This window comes from Corythoichthys intestinalis, chromosome 10, assembly GCF_030265065.1.
Source record: "Corythoichthys intestinalis isolate RoL2023-P3 chromosome 10, ASM3026506v1, whole genome shotgun sequence".
Classification (NCBI taxonomy): domain Eukaryota; kingdom Metazoa; phylum Chordata; class Actinopteri; order Syngnathiformes; family Syngnathidae; genus Corythoichthys; species Corythoichthys intestinalis.
The window spans coordinates 37,302,597-37,323,476 of NC_080404.1; the positions used below are offsets into that span (position 1 = coordinate 37,302,597).

General features: G+C 36.8%; 1 protein-coding gene across 2 annotated transcripts in view; it reads left to right on the plus strand.

Moving 5' to 3' along the window:
- Positions 1–1,526: 1,526 nt before the first annotated feature.
- Positions 1,527–20,880, plus strand: part of pax2a (paired box 2a) — a 78,718-nt gene continuing 59,364 nt past the window's right edge. For both annotated transcript variants that reach the window (XM_057848230.1, XM_057848229.1), the window contains exons 1-6: positions 1,527–1,820; positions 2,815–2,980; positions 3,501–3,698; positions 7,644–7,729; positions 11,003–11,122; positions 15,228–15,272. In XM_057848230.1, coding sequence (XP_057704213.1) covers positions 1,778–1,820; positions 2,815–2,980; positions 3,501–3,698; positions 7,644–7,729; positions 11,003–11,122; positions 15,228–15,272 — 658 coding nt within the window. In that variant the 5' untranslated portion in view covers positions 1,527–1,777. The remainder of the gene's footprint in view (positions 1,821–2,814; positions 2,981–3,500; positions 3,699–7,643; positions 7,730–11,002; positions 11,123–15,227; positions 15,273–20,880) is intronic.

The following is a 20,880-nucleotide window of genomic DNA, read 5'->3' on the forward strand; positions in this document are numbered from 1 at the left end:
TGAAGATGATGATGAAGACGGCGATGGCCTAGTATAAGGCTGCCATGAACCAAGAGAGAAATCTGGAGTGGCCAGCCTTCTAAAATATGTAACATTGTGTAATAATGTATATTCAATTTATGTTTGTGTATGGATTTTTTTTTTTCTTTTAATTTTTTTCTTTTTTTTTCTACCACCACCCAAAAAAAAGACAAAAGAAAGAAAAAATAATCCCCGTACATTTGCTGGGACTTTACATGTACCCCAAGACTTAAAAAGAAACCCACCTGTACCCCTGCTTTGAATTAAAATGTTTGCAACTATATTAGTTTTTACATTTTTTTGAGTGTTGGCTGCCTTTTTTTAATATCATTGTTCCATACTTTAAAGCAACCATGCTTCAGTAAAAATCATCATAAAGACGTGATTGGTCCAATAAAATCATTAGGAAAATGGTTCCCACTACACCCACTGCACTAAAATGCACACTATGAGTAAATAGGACAATACATTTGCACTATTGCAGACAGCTTCTTTTCCATTCACCTGTTTTTATTTTGTCTTGTTTCATAGATATTGTCAGATTGTACAGTTGTCTATTTTTATATATATTGTTTTTATTTCATTTTTTTTACTTGCCATTAAATATATATATTTATTTTCATTCATTTTGTGGGATTTTATGGTCGATGGATGGGGCTGTAATAGCTATACAAAATGCGCGCTTTCTGATGACTTTATTAAGAAGCTTAATTTTATACATATTATACATATACACACATGCACATACTGTTTTCGAAGTCCCTATGCTGTTATGTATGCGAAATTTATTTTTCCGTGCAGGCATTAAGACAAACTGTAAAGAAACTATCATGGAAGGCGACAAAACGAAAATTTTCAATGACATTTTTTATGAGAATGGAAGATGAATGAATTTGAGAAAATCAAAGGGTAACCAACATGTCATTTTTGGCCCTATTGTCAGCCTCTCCCGGTCAAAATCTGGACGGACGTCTCTCGCTGCAGTGGCATCCAATGATTAAAAAAATATTTTTAAACAGTTTTTAAACTCAGATTAATTTTAACCAATATACTGACGACTGTTGTTTTCTTATTGACACTGTTGTCTTGTGTGAAAAGCACTTGCAACAACAAAACACCCTTTTAATTCGGTTGCTTCCTCACCTCATCTCCCCAACCCCCCCTAAAAAAAAGTCTCATCCTCTTCCAAACTGTCGGATGCTCTCGTTTGAGCTGCATCTTTTTTTCTCTCTCTCTTTTGCGTGGGCGAATCACAAAGTGTTGGAATCTATTGCCTTTGTCTGACAAGTCATCCATCTCTATGCGGAGGGGATCTGTGGGATGGAGTGATAGGGGGAGGAGTGGGAGTGGAGGTGTGTGTGTGTGCGGTGTATAGTGTGTGGGGGGCACTTTTAGAAACAGACACACAAGCGAGCCGGGTTTCATTCTCAAGCCAAAGCTCAGGCAGGCACAGTCCATTCCGGAGGAAAGGGGGACCCGCTCGTTGTCATCTCCGCCCCCCCTCACCCCCACCCACCCCCTTAGATTGTGCGTGCGTGTCCACCGGGGGGACCCCACGCTCGGATGGAAAGTCTCCCCGTCCCGATGCGTCTTTTTCTGCTTCCACGGACGAATTTGAAGAGCTGAGAAGTTGCGAGGCAAGCGGACTCTGCATCGGACAGCCGGACTGTTTTCCTTTTTCTTCCCTTTGACGCTGCTGCACCATCGAGGCGAGACGGCGACCTCAGTCGATTACCTTTCTTTGCTCTGCTATCCCATGGATATTCACTGCAAGGCAGACCCCTTCTCGGCCATGCACCGTGAGTCTTTTGAAAATTTTGAGAGATTATGAGATTTTTTTAAAACCCCCTATTAAGGCCGTAATATTGCCGTTTTATGGCTCAAAGGAATGAGGATTAAATTGGATGCTTTTCGTAAGAGTTCCGTTCAGGTTTTGCAGTGACAGTGAACGATCACGTTGATTTTTGTAGGTAGTGCAATAATTGCCAAAAGAAAATAAGATTTCTAATTATGATTAGGTTAAAAAATAAAAAAGAAAATTTCTTGCCCCCCCAAAAAGACGTTAAATGTCAATATTCGTTCTAAAATGTGAATTACTTGTACTCATGAGTTTAAATGTAAGGCCAGAATTTGTGAAATATTGTGAAATTAAATAAAAACAATCTCATTTTTTATTTCTATGTTTCAATAAATGAATAAGCTATACCCCAAAAATGAATTTAAATATAGTCAGTCATTTTTGTTTGAAAAATTAACACCAAAATCCAACTTTGACTTCTTAATGGCATTTTCCCATTTTCATTTTTTTTTTTTTTTTTTTTTTTTGGTTGGCTGTTCAAACGCTCAATTTGAATACAAAGCTTTTATGACCCTCTACATTATGACTTGCATGGCGACCTGAGAGCACCTTGTGTGTAAATGATGCCGAACAATTTCTCTTTCCTGTGCTAAAAAAAAAACAGAGAATCCACGCATTTGAATGCTATATTTGTTTCATGTGATATTTAAAAAGAGGAGCCCCCGTCCTGCTTGCAAGTAAATTATTTATCTTCGTTTGTAATATGAGTTATCAAAGGTCATTTAAATTATTTACCGCAATTGTGCAGTGAATATTAAATAGGTGGAAACGTAATACGCTCGACATGTGTTGCACTGAGAGTAATAGGAAAATAGAATTTGACGCACGTATACGTCGACTTAAAAATACTGACTTAAAGTGATGCAGGTGAGACACTCCTCTGCAGGTATGTAATGTTATGTTCCCCTCCGGTGCCGCTGTTGTATCCCACGCAGGGCACGGCGGCGTGAACCAGCTCGGCGGGGTGTTTGTCAACGGCAGACCCCTCCCGGACGTGGTCAGGCAAAGGATCGTGGAGCTGGCCCACCAAGGGGTTCGGCCGTGCGACATTTCCAGACAGCTGCGGGTCAGTCACGGATGCGTCAGCAAAATCCTCGGCAGGTAAAATTTTACAAACTGAAGAAGAAGAAGAAAAAAAACGTGTCAAAACATCAATCTTGCTGCTCCATTACAACAGACAGCTTATTTTTTATTTTATTTTTTTTTGCTTGCACACTGCTATTTTTTATTCATCAGTCAAAGCTTAGCAAAATTGAGAAATTTTAAATAGCCCTAAAACACCAGATTTTTTTGCTTTGCTTTTGCTCCAAACACACTGCAGAACACATGAGGTAATATTTTGAAATATATTTTTTCCCAGCTATCAGAAGGCATTTCAGAGGTATTCCAATGCACACACACTATATGGATGTTTGTCAGAAACATTTTTTTTTTCATTTGTTTTATTTTTTAGGAATAATAATTAATTTTTTGACAATAAGTGGCATGTAATGCATGCGCACTCCCACTCACTTGGCGACATATAAATCCTCCAAAATGTACTGCATAACTGCAAATATGTTTATAAATAATAAGAATATTGTGTGAGTGGTTGACGCAATTAAACGTGCATTGTGTGCAGGTACTACGAAACGGGCAGCATTAAACCAGGCGTGATCGGGGGGTCCAAACCGAAGGTTGCCACCCCGAAAGTGGTTGATAAAATTGCGGAGTACAAACGGCAGAACCCGACTATGTTCGCCTGGGAGATCCGGGATCGGCTACTGGCCGAGGGCGTGTGTGACAATGACACTGTACCCAGCGTCTCGTCCATCAACAGGTAAGCCACATTTCCGCTCGTAATTTATTCGCTGCCATCGACGGCAAAAGACGTCCTATACATTTGGAATAATTGGAGGTATGGCCGCGACCGTCCTCCCAGTTCAAATGGATTGGACGTCTGTCACCGCACCGTCTATGGCAGTGGAGTTCATAGCTCGTGGCAGGCAGGCATTAAAAAAAAAATAAAATAAAATAAAAAAATCTCTGATTTTTCGATAAAAATCGATCGATTGCCTGTAAACTGGCTACATGTGGGAAATAGACAAGAATATACTTCAATAGGCGGACAGCAGACACGTGGCTGACATTGAGGCTCGCTATTGGGCAGTCGTTTTACAAACATTATCATATTTTGGGAGAATTTGTGTATATATATTTATATATAGTTAACTTTAAAATAGTTATATTGCTACCATAAAACAGGGCATCACATTATTGCCATTGTTATTGTAACAGATTTATGGTCAACAAATGATGTGCATGAATTATATTGTATTTAATATTTATTATGATGAATTATTTTTATGCATTTATTAGTCATATTATGAAGTATTCTAGTGTATAAAAATGTTTCTCGTCGTTATAGCTTAAAAAGATCCCCTTTAAGTAGACTACTGTATATTATTAATAGGACTGCAGTATCAGTATTTATGGTCATTTTTTGAATAGGCTCTTACCATTGATAATTACGTTTTCACATTTTTTACAGTATTGATATAATTTGCTTAAACATTTACGTATGATAATTATAGTATATATTGCAACCTATTATAGTTTTCATTTCTATCATCAATAGGTGCTCTTTTACAGTACTGCTATAAAAGCACCTATACGATAATTATATTTTCTAAGTATTTTTTTTCATCTTTGTAACCTAAAATACTGTCTACATTCCTACCGAAAAAAGATCCTTATTATTTCTCGTCTTATTTTCATTTGAACAATTTTATAAAATTATATGTATTTTATGATAATTATAACATTTGTCATTTGCTTGAAATAGTTTCTGTTCCTACCATAAATGGGATCAAGAATCTTTGGACAGAGTGTGATGACGATGTGTGTTGGGGGGTCGCCCTTGGAGGAGAGTTGAACTTTGGTTAGGAGCCACTGTTCCAGAGAGCTGGTCATCGGCATTACATTTTAATGAGCTCAGGAGACTTTCATAACACATACGAATAGAAGTAGAAGAAGCTGGAGGCCTACATGCACGCAGACACACTTGAGACAGAGAGACATTTTGAAATTTTGAAGCTTTGTGCATGTCAAAAATGCATTTCTATTTTGTATTCTGGGCATATGCGGTGCTTCTTTGTCTTTAGAAATGCATGGCGGGACAAAATATTGGCTCAGGTTTGCTGTGTGTTGTGATGTGATGTGTGAGAGCGTGACCTGTTGCTGCTAAAATAGGCTTGACTTTTAAACATGCTTGCTTATGAGTGTTAATAATTGACATTGGCTCTAAAGGTTTGTTTTTCTAACTTGCTGCACCTTTAATGGTAGTTGTTGTTGTAAGAATGTGAGAAGAAGGCAGCAACGAGTCGGTGGTCTTTGCGGTTGGCGGGGCTGACCTCTGCTCTTCTGACTAAAGAGGATGTCCCGGCTTTAAACGCATTTTCCCGGCATGAATTATTAAAGATGACAAGGAGTAGAGGTTGCATGGGGTTTGCTCACAAAGCCACGTGTTCCTCAAAAGCGACTTTCACTCCTATTGATCCCCATTTTAATATTGCTTCAGGGGATTTTCCCTCTTTCCACGTCAACCCCCAACACAAAAGTCGTTAATTCGCGCCTTGCAGAACTGCTTATTCAATAGCGACAACACGGACGGGAAAACAAAGTCCTTGAATTTATGAGTCTCCCCCGAGCCATGCGGTCAGATAACTGTTGTGGTGAGATGTTAGAAATTCAAATAAAATATCGACTGCGGGGCCTTTTGTGGACACGCCAGACACATGAAAAGAGTGTTTCCTGCTCGGGGAAGTTAACCCCTCGCTGCCGAACACTCAGCTACCACACTCCTCGCCTCATCTGCGCCCTGTAATTCGCTTTTGTCACACCTGTCGCGGCATTCCCAACGCCGACTGTTATTCAATGATCTCATGCTCGTGTGTCAGTCAAAAGATTATCACGGTCACGGTGCCGTGTAATGCGATCGGCGTTGACAAAAGAGCTTGTGCAAATCCAGGAGTAAATGTGCGTTGGCCTAAAAGAATTACAGCAATCCTCGTATTGTCGGGGTGGCCTAGGAGGACGAAAAGATAAAAATTGACAACCTAGCTGTAACAGAGAAATGCATTGGTTTGAGAGATAATACAACAAGGTGGAAGAAGCACATAGGATAGGAAAAACTTGTTCTTGTAGGGTTCATTCGGACAGATGTGAGGCCGTCACAATTTGTTTTCAGTCCCTGAATGCAGTTCTGACAGTTTGAGAAGTTTGATAGCTCTCAAGCTGCTCCTGGATAAAGTACAAATTTAAACTCGAAAGTTTCTCAAAACAGGATATGACAGAATACACAGCGGAATGTCTGCTACAGCCACCGCAAATGAAATCGAATCCTGTGTGTAAGTTTTCGAGCGAAGAACTGCATCACTGTTGTTGTCGTCAGGTTGTTCAAAGGTTTGAATCAACAGATTGTGACGCTCAACAGCCTGTATCAAACCTAGAATTGAGATGTTATTGAGTCGAACTTTCTGTGCTGCTACCCGGAGAGACTTTCCAGCAATGCCTGCTTTTTCGAGTGGTGGTAGTAGCTGGCTTTCCACTGTGTGGTCTGTCAAGAAACGATCCGGTTTAAAGAAACGTACAGTAGATTGCGTACGGTTCTCAAACGAGATTTGACCCAAGCGTTTGTTGAACCCAAATTCTGACACGATTCTGGGATTGCTTCCACAAGTTTACGTGAACACCTGCTTTGGGAGTTCAGTGTTTTCATCAGCAGCTAAAGTGGCAGGCGTTCTTTTCGAGACACTTGCCTTGGAGAACATTGGCTTCTAAACTAGCGCTGAACTGCCATTGTGGGCTGAATTGTGGGCTGAAAAAAACATTTTTAAAGCTATTTTTTAAAAACTTGAAAAATGCAAAAAGCCTAAGCTGTCATATACTGATGACCTTTCATATATCTAAGATATCTAGAACAAAAATGTATAAAGACGGTTTCTACAAGACAATTTAAGACCTCTTTAAGACTACTTAGAACAAAGTTTAATGCAATTTCAAGGGCAAATTTCACAGCCAAGCTTGGAAAAAAGAAATTCCTAGTATATTTTTAATATTGTATAATTTACATTTAATATTGAAGGAATTCAAAACCTTAAAGACTACATTTCGAGAAAGTTTTTGAGTATAAATTACTTCTCCTTCCTTACCAGCGTATGTAGAGATATCAACACACTGCATGTCAATTGTAAAATCCACCAGACTGAGTGCCCACAAATGTTCCCCGTGCTGTCTTTTGGACACCGCTGGTATAGCGAGTAGATATGAAAGAAATGGAAGCTGGTGGGAGAGAGGAAAAGAGGCAGCCAGGGAGGGAGATTATTAGAGTTGGCCAGGTAGAGTCAGTGAAGCTGATCATTGAGGTGAATTGATGTGATTTCATGCTTTGTTTGCGAGATCATTCAGACCAAAGTGCAATGAAGACTTTCCCGCCACATCACATTGTCCTCACGTTTGTGTGTGGGGAGGGACTTTATCATATTTTGAAGTTCACAATCCAGATAGATTGAAAGCGCGTTCTCAGGAGTGGGCGTGGAGACCCCAAAGCCTTGAGATTGCCTATTCAGGGCCCGGACGGAGAGGATACGAGTGGGGCCCTGGGATGGTGGGGTGGTGCGCTTTGCCATGCACGGGGCCTAAGTGGACATGATGAGCTGTGTGAAAACCTCCACGCTCTGGAGACGCCATTGATTGATGGTGTGTGTGTTGTTCACTTGGCCAGGATTATCCGCACCAAAGTCCAGCAGCAGTTTCACCCGTCCCCCGACGGATCCGTCACGCCGCTCTCCACACCGGGACACACCATAGGTGAGAGTTCATACCAAATGAACATTGACATCGAAGCCGTTTTGGGAGCATAACTCATTGGTTGCCATTGACCGCGATAGACGTCCAATTCATTTATTCAATCCATTCCTGAGATCGAATTGATTTTATCATCATTAGTGACAACAACAAAAAATAATTGAAAAAAATTGTGTGGAAAAAATGGCATGAGACCCTAAAAGTAGTTGTGATCGATTAAAGAAAATCTATATAATAATAGCCTTTGAAATTAATTGATAGCGACTTATCAAATTTTAATTGCATAACAAGACATGAAGTTAAAATGCTATTTTAGGCATTTTTCCCATGAAACAGTACATTTAAATGGTCAGCTATCATAATTTTCGGGCTTTAAGCCGCACCTGACTATAAGCCACATCCCACAAATTTGACACAAAAATGGCATTTGTCCATAGAGAAACTGCACCCTACTATAAGCTGCACCTACCAATTTTGACAAGGAAAATATTTGTTCATGTATAAGTCGCACTGGACGATAAGCCACAGGGATAGTCACACCTAAAGACTACTGTTGTTGTGATACTGTAATATTTTCAACTTGATATCTATACTAAAAAAAAATACTCAATACCATTTTCGATACCACATAAAATTAAGAATTTTTTTTGTTTTTTTTTAGGAAATCATTCAGTGCCATTGAACATTGTTAGGCTTCCAGTCTGGTGACTCATGAAAAAATTAAATTCTTTAAAAGAGTTTATGACTACTAGACGTCCAATCCATTTGAACTGGGAGGGTGGCAAGCGAATGAATGTTCATTCGCTAGCAGCCCTCCCAAAATGGATTGGACATCAAGCGCAGTCAACAGTTGCCAAAGTTAACAAGGAAAATGCAAAAATATCCTCCATTACCATCAAGAGTCGTGCAGAATCAAATTTATGCCATGACAACAAAATTCTCTTAACCTGTGATAGCTCAAAACTCAAAATAGATAACTGAGTAATCAGATATCGTATCGTAATACAACATTTCAGTATCAATACAATTCAATACTTTTAACAACCCTACTGAAGATCTTATCGGCCTGCAAAATCCATATATAAGACGGACTGGACTATAACCCACAGGGTTCAAAGCAGAGTGAAAAAGTAGTGGCTTATAGTCCAAAAATTACGGTACATCCTTGTTCTAGTAAAATAACCAGAAAAAGGAATTTAAGGAATTTAAATAGCCTAAAACTAAAAGTACCTTAAGACAAAAATGATTTTGTACTTTAGGCCATAGCCTTCTTTTTTTACGCCACTGACTGGCATTATTTGAAGACAGATTTAGACATAACTTTTCAATGAGATGGTGTGTTATGAGATGCAACATCGTAGGTAGTGCTTAAAAAATATATATATACAGTATATATATGGCGGAAAACACTCAGGTGACTTGAGGTTCCGCTCTGAGACCCCCAATTTGGCCAAATTTCAAAATTGTCCTATATGCATTTGTGATACATCATTGGAAAGCTTAAATCTCAATTTTCTGGGGGAATATAAATTTTGAACAGGAAGGTATTTAATTTTTTTTTTCTTACCCTTAAACCCTAACTTGAGGGGAGACCATGGCCACAGCCGGACTTTTTGGGGATTTTACGGGTGAAACACGCTAATATAACAAGGGTCACGATACATAAAATACAGACATCAAGGAGTGGTCGAGATTTTCTTTTTCAAATATTTACAATTTTAAAGTTGTTTTTTTTTTTTTTCTTTGATGGATCGATTATTTATCATCTAAAATATTGGGGAAAATGCGACAGTAACAGAAATAATACAGTTAGGGCGATAGTTATGAGGTAGATATCTGTGACCTATTTACAGACACTATTTTTTTCATTGTGACGTAATTTGTTGAAAAGTTTAAAATATGCGAGTCAATAATTTTATAAAATTGTTTTTTTTTTTAACTACATATCAGACATCAATTAATGATTCAAAGCTAAAAATGATCGACATTTCGATTAATAAATTTAATGACTGACTTTCTTTTTATGGCTGGGTTGAAACAAAAACGGTTGCACAGTATCTGTAACTTGGGGTCTCCAGGGTAAAACAGACAAATTAAAAATAGATCGGGGATTAAGGCGCCATGAATCTGCTACGGCAGCATATAGACATATTGTTCTATAAAACACAACAGTTCTTTTGGCTTAAAATACAGCAGTTTATTTTAAAAAAGGGGTGCAAGAACAGAAACTGCTTTTTCAGTCTTGTCTGTGTTTTCCGCCATATATATTTGTAAACACTCTCTTTTCTTCACGTGCTATTATTGTATTGGAGGACATGCATATTTCATAAGGGTGCTAATCACCAATTTCATGGCAACAATACGATATTAGCCGATATTGCAAATCTGCCACGATTGGAGTACAAATATTATGTACACATTTAACACAATTACATTTCACCTATAGCAATAAAATTTTGACATGTTTGACAATTTTGTTACAGAACCATATCAGACATTTGAATGGAAATCAAATTTTGAACAAAATGACATATCTAAAAGAAGATAATTTTGATATATGTTATGCATTTCAATTGATTTGATTAGCTCCACCCATGTATCGATTGAGAGAGACGTACTTTTACACCCTGGATATTTTGGTACAATGTTTTCACATGCAGATAACAAATTCTTTCATGAATAGAGTTTTACTAGCACAAAGCTGTCCGTCCATATTATTCTGGCAATGAGGAAGGGACTTCACTTGCTTCTCATTGCTGCCACCAGAACAATATATTTTGGTGCTGAAGGAGATGCGACACGAAGCGAGAAACTGGAAGTACTGCTCCACAACAACACTCATTCAGAAAATGGCTGGGTGAATTATGTAAAGACTACCATAATATATATGTATATATTTGCACAAACACACTATTCTATCAGGGTAAATTTGTAAATTAATTGTGCTTATATTCTCGTGTTAAGTACCAACCTGAGATGTGTTCATTTTTAAACTTGTTAAATATTTTTTGATTAAAGTCCCACACTTACTGTACTTAAGAAATAATTGCATGCCACAACTCAATGGTAAAACAGAATATTTCTTCTGAATTCCTGCTTAATGGAATATACAACGATACCTTGACTTACAAGTTCCCCAAATTACAAGTTTTGGGAAACAAATCATCATTGAGTTCATTTTTTTGTTTTGTAACATACAATTTCATTCAAATTAAATTGGACAACTATCTCTGTCAATGGCACCCAAGGAGTTAATACACTGAATTTCCCCATCAGTACCCAGCACAGCCTCCCCACCTGTGACCAGCGCCTCCAACGACCCCGTAGGCTCCTACTCCATCAACGGCATTCTGGGAATCCCCCGCTCCAACGGTGAGAAGAGGAAACGAGACGAAGGTGAGGAAAGGAGGAATGGTCATGTTTCTGTGCCATTGACGGTGATAGATGCCCAATTCATTTGAACTGGGAGAAGCTGGCAGAGAACGATCATTGCTGATCCCTTGCAGTCCAAATGGATTTCTGTTGCTGTCAATGGCTGTGAATGCATTAAGTACAGTTCAGCTGTATCTCACTTTTAAGCACAATGCATTTAATCTTGTAAAAATGGTTGTTTTCAAACATGTATTAGATTCTTTTGTGCACAAATTATTGCTTTTTAAACATTTTCAACCTTCATACTGATTGAACTTATCGGTTGCCATTGACGGCGCAAGGCGCCAATGGCATCGAAAGATCAACATTCACGGGCACTCCTCCAAGTTTGAATGAATTGGATGTCCATCGCCGTCAATGGCATACAATGAGTTAATGCTATGGAAAAAAATTCCGAATTTATAATGTTACTTGGCACCATTACCAGAGTGTATTTCTGTTTATAATCATTTTAATTTAATTGATTTTTTTATTAACATTTTATTAATTAATAAATTAATATATAATTATATAAAAATAATATTTTTTAAAAAATCAGTAATGATGAATACCTAAAATAACAACAATAATAATAATAGTCAAAATAAGGGGTTAACCGTTTCAAGTTTCAACTTTTGAAAAGCTCTCCACTGTAGTGACCACTGTTCCTTAAGGGGTTAATTACAATTCTTATGTGGAATGCATTTTAATTAAAACATTATGTAAGTAAACCTTGACATTACATTACATTAGCTATTAAATATATTTACATTTAGAGCTGTCACGATTAATTACAATCATAAAACAAAATGTCACATGCACATTCAATTGAACAAATTGATATTTGACTTTAATATGTTATTTGTTGGCCTATTTACGAGCAACTGTCACCCCATAGACTTCACTATCAGTTGACGGGACACGGGCCTCGGAGCCAATCCGTAGGGGGCCAATTTTAACAAACTTCAAATTCAAATATTTTTAAAACCAAAGCCACTAGCAATCTCAAACCAAAACAGGCACCTCCCTTAGGCATATATGAGTCTCCCTGATCAGCACCAACAAAAAATTCAAAGTCGTTCCATAATAAAATCCTTGTTAATTATTTTTATATAAGTATAACAAAACTTAAAATGGCTGTAAAATTCTCAGATTTTACGCTCGATGCACAAAAATCACCGAATGCAGAGAAAATCACCCATATTTTCAGGATCAATAGCAATATTCAACATATATTTTATCAAGTTTTTTCCAAAATTTGCAACCTAAATGTCATATGTACAGATACAAAATCCAACATGACGGCCGTTACATAACTAAGAGCTTTTTAACTTGAAACTTATTGTAAATGCTTAAACCACGGAATTGCTATAGATATGAGTGGAAAACAGTCTAGATTCTTGGTTAAAAGAAAAAAACGGGCAGTTATCGTTCATTTTATGTAAATATTTCAAGCTAAAGTTACGCTATTTTTTTTCCATTCATTTCATTTTTTTCACAACGTTTCAAAGTGCATGCATGGTGCATTATTATTACTATTATATATAATAATTACCTTGAATCCTCAACCAAATCACTCTTGCGGCACTCCTGCCTGCTTGTATGCACTAAAACCTTCGTCCTGTTTCCGCTTTAATCCGGCATTAGAACTCAGCGTTTGCGTTTATTGCAGAAGCTGTCACGATGCTCTGCTTAGCCCAGCCCCCCACGGGAAGCCGTGGTGCGATGTCTGTTGGAGCTGTCTCGTCGATCTTTTTAAGTTGAAAAAATAAAAATGCTTAAATAGCGGAATTTTTATAGGTATGATCGTAAAACAGTCTGGATTCTTGGATAAAAGCAAAAAACGGGCAGTTATCGTTCACTTTACGTATATATTTCAAGCATAAGTTACTGTATTGTGTGTTCCAACATGGCGGCCGTCACGAAATAAAGAGCTTTTAAATTGAGAATTCTTGTAAATAAACGTGTAAATCCCGGAATTTCTATAGATTTTAATGTAAAACTGTCTAGATTCTTGGTTAAAATAAAAAGAAAAAAACGGGCAATTGTCATTCATTTTTACGTAAATATTTCAAGCTAACGTTACGCTAATTTTTTCCATTAATTTCCAATTTTTTCACAACGTTTCAAAGTGCACGCATGGTGCTATTTAATATAATAATTACCTTGAATCCTTGACCAAATCACTCCTGCGGCACTCCTGCCTGCTTGTATGCACTAAAACCGTCTTCCTGTTTCCGCTTTAATCCGGCATTAGAACGCAGCATTTGTTTGCGTTTATTGCAGAAGCTGTCACGATGCTCTGCCTAGCTGTGGTGCGATGTCTGTCGGAGCTGTCTCGTGGATATTTTTAAGTTGAAAAAATAAAAATGCTTAAATAGCGGAATTTTTATAGGTATGATCGTAAAACAGTCTGTATTCTTGGGTAAAAGCAAAAAAACGGGCAGTTATCGTTCATTTTACGTATATATTTCAAGCATAAGTTACTGTATAGTGTATTCCAACATGGCGGCGGTCACGAAATAAAGAGCTTTTTAAGTTGAGAATTCTTGTAAATAAACGTGTAAATCCCGGAATTTCTATAGATATGAATGTAAAACAGTCTAGATTCTTGGTTAAAATAAAAAGAAAAAAACGGGCAATTGTCATTCATTTTTACGTAAATATTTCAAGCTAACGTTACGCTATTTTTTTCCATTAATTTCCAATTTTTTCACAACGTTTCAAAGTGCACGCATGGTGCTATTTAATATAATAATTACCTTTGAATCCTTGACCAAATCACTCTTGAGACACTCCTGCCTGCTTGTATGCATTATAAATAAATGCTTAATTCGGGGAATTTCTATGGAAATGAACGTAAAACAGTCTAGACTCTTGGTTAAAAGTTACGCTATTGTATACAATCCAACATGGCGGCCATCACAAAACAAAGAGCTTTTAAAATGGAAAATTATTGTAAATAAATGTGTAAATCCAGGAATTTCTTTAGATATGAATGTAAAACAGTCTAGATTCTTGGTTTAAAAAAAAAAAAAAAAAAAAAAAAAAACGGGCAATTGCAATTCATTTTACGTAAATATTTCAAGCTAACATTACGCTAATTTTATTCCATTAATTTCCAATTTTTTCACAACTTCCAAAGTGCATGCATGGTGCTATTTAATATAATAATTACCTTGAATCCTTGACCAAGTCACTCTTGAGACAGTCCTGGCTGCTTGTATGCAGTAAAACCTTCGTCCTGTTTCCACCTAAATCCGGCATTAGAACGCAGCGTGTGTTTGAGTTTATCACAGTGAAAACCAACTCAACATTCTGCCTGGGTCAGCGCAATGTCTGTGGGAGCTGTCTTGTTAACTGAGGGTGGAGTCTATGGTCACCCTTTCGAGCTATAACCTACAAAATAAAAATAATAGCCCAAAATACAGACCACGGCTGAAAATATATACATCTTATTCTTTGAGCCTCTTCACATTAAATTCTAGGATTTCTGTAGTACTTGATGAAAGCTGTCCGATCTTTGTATTTAATCAAAGTAAAGTACAGCAATTGAAAATGTCAGTTTTTCCTTTTGAAAACAATAATAATGCAACTTTTCTGCATGCAATGTTTGGTTCCAAAGTGCACATTTACAGCTAAAATGTTAAACCCAAAGTAATATAACAGAAAATGATGTGATTTACGGTATAGCGTGTTGGAATTGATCAGTCGACTTCTCGAAAGATTAATCAGTGATTACTTGACAGTCAAAATAATCATTTGCATTTCTTATTTTGATCATTCCAATGCCACTACAATTAATTTTAAACTTAAGTTGATTTTAAAATAATGACCCCTCGCTGGCTTGGCAAAGAAAACGTGCCGCTACAGTCAAAGATTAAATGGAAAGCAAGCCAGATTTTCTCATTGTGGACACACATTGCCCGAGGGCTAATAGATTATTGGCCGTGCAAACAATTGGCTTTTTAATGCCTGTGAATTAACATGTCTCCAGTGAGACCTGAACAGGTGTAGCGATAAGAGTGTTAGTGTGTGTGTCAACATTTTGTTAAAGCTAATTCCTTTTTTCATGTTTCTGTTTCTTCAGTTCTCTGGACTGGCAGCCATTTGGACGGAAGGAAAATAGGACATTGTAAGTTGGATATACCATTTTGCAGATTTTGTGGTGATGAAAGATATGTTTCTACGCAATTGGAGGCCATAGGCATTCAATCCTTTTGAACTGGGAGGCCCTCCCAGCACAAACGGAACACTCATCGCCGTCAACGGCAGCCTTCAATGACTTGAAATTGGCCACCAAATATTTGTATTATTCACACAACAGGCTCTATGAAAGGTTCGTTTTCACTGACTGACCAGAATTTTTTTTTGCATGACTACTTATTGTACTTGATGAAAGGTACATGGTCACAAATGTTAAACAGTCAGCAGTTATCATTGTAATGGGGGAAGGTTAATAATGAAAAAAAAGTTTTAAAATGATAATTAGTAGGGGTGTGACGATACATAAAATGATGATCTGTATGTATACATTAATTGGCTGAGCATCGATCCAATCAAAGCGGTCAAAATGCAAAACAGATGAATAGTCATCTTTTAAAGATTATTTCATTTCAAATATCTTAAATATTTCAACAGCAAATATTATCAAAAATATCAAAATTTCTTGGCATTTTTTATTGCTTACAGTGGTATGGAAAATTATCTGAATGTTGATCGGATCTTTGTCAAAATCGCACAGATGAGAGAGCAATGTCCGCTTTAACTAAAACCACCCAAACATTTATAGGTTTTCATATTTTAATGAGGATAGTATGCAAACAATGACAGAAAGGGGAAAAATAAGTAAGTGAACAATCACATTTAATATTTTTTTATTTTTATTTTTTTTTTATTATCTGAAGTTGATTTAGTTCTGTGTTTTGGATCATTGTCTTGTTGCAGCATCCATCCTTTTTTTTTTTTAGCTTCAACTGTCTGACAGATGGCCTCAGGTTTTCCTGCAAAACATTTTGATAAACTTTTGAAATTATTCTTTCGTTAATTATTGCAAGTTGTCCAGGCCCTGAGGCAGCAAAACAGCCCCAAATCATGATGCTCCCTACACCATGCTTTACAGTGGGGATGAGGTGTTGATGTTGGTGAGCTGTTCCATTTTTCCTCCACACAAGATCTTGTGTGTTACTCCCAAACAGTTCAACTTTGGTTTCATCAGTCTACAAAATATCTTCCCAAAACTTCCGTGGAGTGTCCAAGCACCTTTTTGCAAACATAAACAAGCAACAATGTTTTTTTTTTTTTATACAGCAGTGGCTTCCTCGGTGGAGTTCTCCCATGAACACCATTCTTGGCCATAGTGTCACATATAGTGGACGTGTGCAGAGAGATATTGGACTGTGCCATCTTTGGTGGACGGGCACTCCTTGGGAGAGAAGCAATTGTGCCAAACTCTCTCCATTTGTAGACAACTTCTCTGACTGTTGATTGATGAACATCCAGACTTTTAGAGATGGTTTTGTATCCTTTCCCAGCTTTATACAAATCAACAATCCTTGATCGCAGGTCTTCAGACAGCTCTTTTGACCGAGCCATGATGCACATCAGACAATGCTTCTCATCAAGACAATTCTTACCAGGCGTGTGTTTTATAGTGGGCAGGGCAGCTTTAAACCACTCATCAGTGATTGGACACACACCTGACTTAGATTGTCTGGTAAAAATGGGTTTCAATTGCTCTTTAAGTCTTCTTGGGCAGGGGGTTCACTTACTTATTTTTCCCCTTCTGTCATTATTTGCATGCTATCCATATTAAAATATGAAAACCTATAAATGTTTGGGTGGTTTTAGTTAAAGGAGACACTGTATTTTCATCTGTTTGATTTTGACAAAGATCCGCTCACATTTGATGGTGATTTTATGCAGAAACGTGAGAAATTCCAAAAGGTTCTGATACTTTTTCATATCACTGTAGGGGAAATGTAACATTGTTAAATATCGTATTCAATCGATCGCAAGCCATTGATTCGAAATCGAATCGTGACCGACTTTGTAACTTCGGCAAATGGATCTCTGTCCAAAGAATCTATATCGTATGACATTGTCATGAAAATGGTGATTTACGCCACAAATATTTAGCATTACTCATTTATTTTTTATTATTATTCTGTATTTACACAATCTAATAACACTGGTCATCAAGGTTTTGGAAAATATCTGCTTCAGAGATAAAAATGGCTGAATCGTACTTGTTGTGGTGACATGGATTGGAAAATAAAAGATTATAGTGCTAGTTGGCTAATGTATTCAAGATTTTTAATGTTAAAGATTGAATAATTATACATTGGTGTAACTATATTACCGTATTGGCCCGAATATAAGGTGGCCCTGATTATAAGACGACCCCGTTTTTCAAGACTCATGTTTGAAAAAATACTTTTTTAACACCAAATTATTTTTTGTACAGAAAATAATTACAGTACATCCGAAACAAATGATTATAACAATATATTTGACAGAAAAAGCATGTTATTTTGCCTCATTCAAATCTTAATATCTGAACATTTAAATTAGGGATGTCAAAATTATCGCGTTAACGTGCGTTAATTAATTTTTTTAATTAATCACGTTAAAATATTTGACGCAATTAACGCACTTGTCCAGCTCAGACAGATTTAAATGACAGTAGAGTGAAAGGCCCACTTGTTAATTGTGTTTTGCGGAGTTTTTGGCGCATGGGTGCGACTGATTTTATAGTGTAAGTAATTATTAACATCAAACAATGGCGGGCTACTAGTTTATTTTTTGATTGAAAATTTTACAAACTTTATTAAAATGAAAACATTAAGAGGGGTTTTAATAAATAAAATTTCTATAACTTATACAAACATTTTTTTAAAGAACTACAAGTCTTTCTATCCATGGATCACTTTAACAAAATGTTAATAATGTTAATGCCATCTTGTTGATTTATTGTTATAGTAAACAAATACAGTCCTTATGTACCGCATGTTGAATGTATATATCCATCTTGTGTCTTATCTTTCCATTCCAACAATAATTTACAGAAAAATATGGCATATTATATAGATGGTTTGAATTGCGATTAATTGCGATTAATTACGATTAATTAATTTTTAAGCCTTAATTAACTCGATTAAAAATTTTAATCGTTTGACAGCCCTAATTTAAATATGTAAACTAAAGTGCAATCACATTCGTAAATGAATGGCTTCTGATGGAATAAACCAATTATTGTGATAAAACAACAAAATTGCAATAACTGCAATAACCATCAAAGTGAAGTCTAACTGTAACTGTAGTCTTGAAACAAATCTGAATAAGGAAAAACATTGCAGTGAAATAATGCAAACTGGTTAAACTTGAGAGTAGCTGAGATCTGTCATGACAGAACATCGCTTCAATGATATCTAGCTTTATCTAGCTTCGTGAATGGGTATAATGTCTAGATCGTGAATATAAGACGACATCCTCTTTTTCAGTCTTATTTCAATGCAAAAAACACCGTCTTATATTCGGGCCAATACGGTATATCAGTTTTACAAGTTGCCACATTTTGAATGAGATGGATATATAGGTACTGTACCTCAAAAACTACAGCCAATTGACACTTTTGACGTAATTTTTCATTTTTAGTGACCCGAATTTAGTAAATTCTCATTACTTTTATCACGAAGCATTTTGCTGGTAGACCAGTGTAATATGAATTCTTATGATAATACTTTTAATATGTTAATGTCAACTCTGTATCTGTGAACCCCTTTGGTATCTTTTGACTTTATTTGATTTAATCCTGTTGCTGATGAAAGGTTGCATGTTTTGCGGGTGCTGGGTCAAAGGGGAATGTATTTTTAGATTTGAGCCAGCATATATATGTCTGAAATAAGTGTGACAATTTACCCCCGATTGCTCTTCACCCAGCGAACATGGTGACATTTAAAGGAATTTGCAATTCTGCAGAGAGGAAGCTATTAATTCACAAATTAACACCCTCCCCTTCTTTCGCTCTATCATGGTTGTGCAAGCTATCGAAAAGACAAAAGAAATAGCCTTAAGGGGAGTGGAGAGGGAAAAAAAGAGAGTCTCAACCCTATCTGCGGAGAGATTGCTTTGCATGTCTGCGAGCACCGATAGCAATTACGACAACGCTGGGAAGAAGGTGTCCTTTAGCCCCCGCCGCCAGCGCCACCGCCCGCCGTCGCCGCCACTCCAAATCTATCCATAGCCAGATTTATTTGTGTATCTCATTACAGGAAATGGAATGTTGCCCCTTGCCAAATGCATTAAAAGCAAAGTAGGGAAATTAGCCCGTTGTACTCGCGCTCTCACTCTCAGTCATTTAAAGCTGCCTTGGGAGGGCATGCCAAGAGGATTAGATGACAACTGCTGTGCCATTGTCACAGTAGACTGTAGTAGTACACTTCAGAAAAAATCAATATATAGGAATTTGTAGATAGTGACCTACGTACAGTCAGATTGCAATCAAATAATCTACTACTGGTGCTATGTACATCACTGCACAAGCACAGTTCAGTTGTATTTAACTTTGGATTATGGCTGCATTTATCGAATATTTTAGTAATCGAGTATTCGACTGAAAATTGTATAGAGGCGGAAAACACTTCGGCTCTGAGCCCCCCGATTTGGCCAAATTTCAAAATTGTCCAATATGCGTGTGTGATACATCATTGGAAAGCTTAAAATCTCAATTTTCTGGGGAAGAAAAAATTTGAACAGGAGGGCATTTAAAAAATATATGTATGTATATTTTTTTTTAACAGCAAAACCCTATCTTGAGGTGGGTGGGCATGCGAGAACAGAATTACAGATGCCATGACTTTAACAAGATATTATCGCGTACTTACTTTGTTTCGATCCAAAAACTCCATGTAGAATGTATCACTGAGTGTCAAGACACAGCTGTGAATGGCCACAGCTGGATTTTTTCGGGATTTCATGGGTGAAACATGGTAATATAACAAGGGTCGCGATGCAGAAATCGCAGACATCAAGGAGTGGTCGAGATTTTCTTTTTCATAAATTTACCCTTTTAAACATTTTTTTTTTTTTTTTTTGGATCAGTTATTTATCATCTAACATATCGAAGAAAATGCGACAGTAACAAAAAAAAATACAATTAAGCTATAGTTATGAGGTAGACATCCGTGACTTTTTTACAGACACCATTTTTTTTCATTGTGACATCATTTGTTTAAAAGTTTAAAATATGTGAGTGAATAATTTTTTAAAGTCTTTTTTTTTCAATGAAATATGAGACGTCAATGAATGATTCTAAGCTAAAAATGACAGACATTTCGGATAATATATATATATAATAATTTACCTTCGTTTTATGGCTGTGTTGAAACATAAGCGGTTGTGCGAAGTCTGTAAACGGGGGTTTTCAGGGTAAAACGGACAAATTAAAAATAGTTCAGGGGCTTCATGTGCCATGAATCTGCTATGGCAGCATATAGACATCTTGCTCTATCAAACACAACAGTTCTTTTGGCTTAAAATACAGCAGTTTATTTTAAAGAGGGGTGCAAGAGCAGAAACTGCTTTTTCAGCCTGTGCTGCATGTGCTTTTTTTACTTCCTTAATACAATTCTGAGGTATCGTCTCCGAACGTTCTTTTGAAAAAAAAACGGCATTTCTAAAAGATGATGATGTTGATCGATTTTTTTGCATTTCCATCGTATTGATTGGACATCTGCTTAACC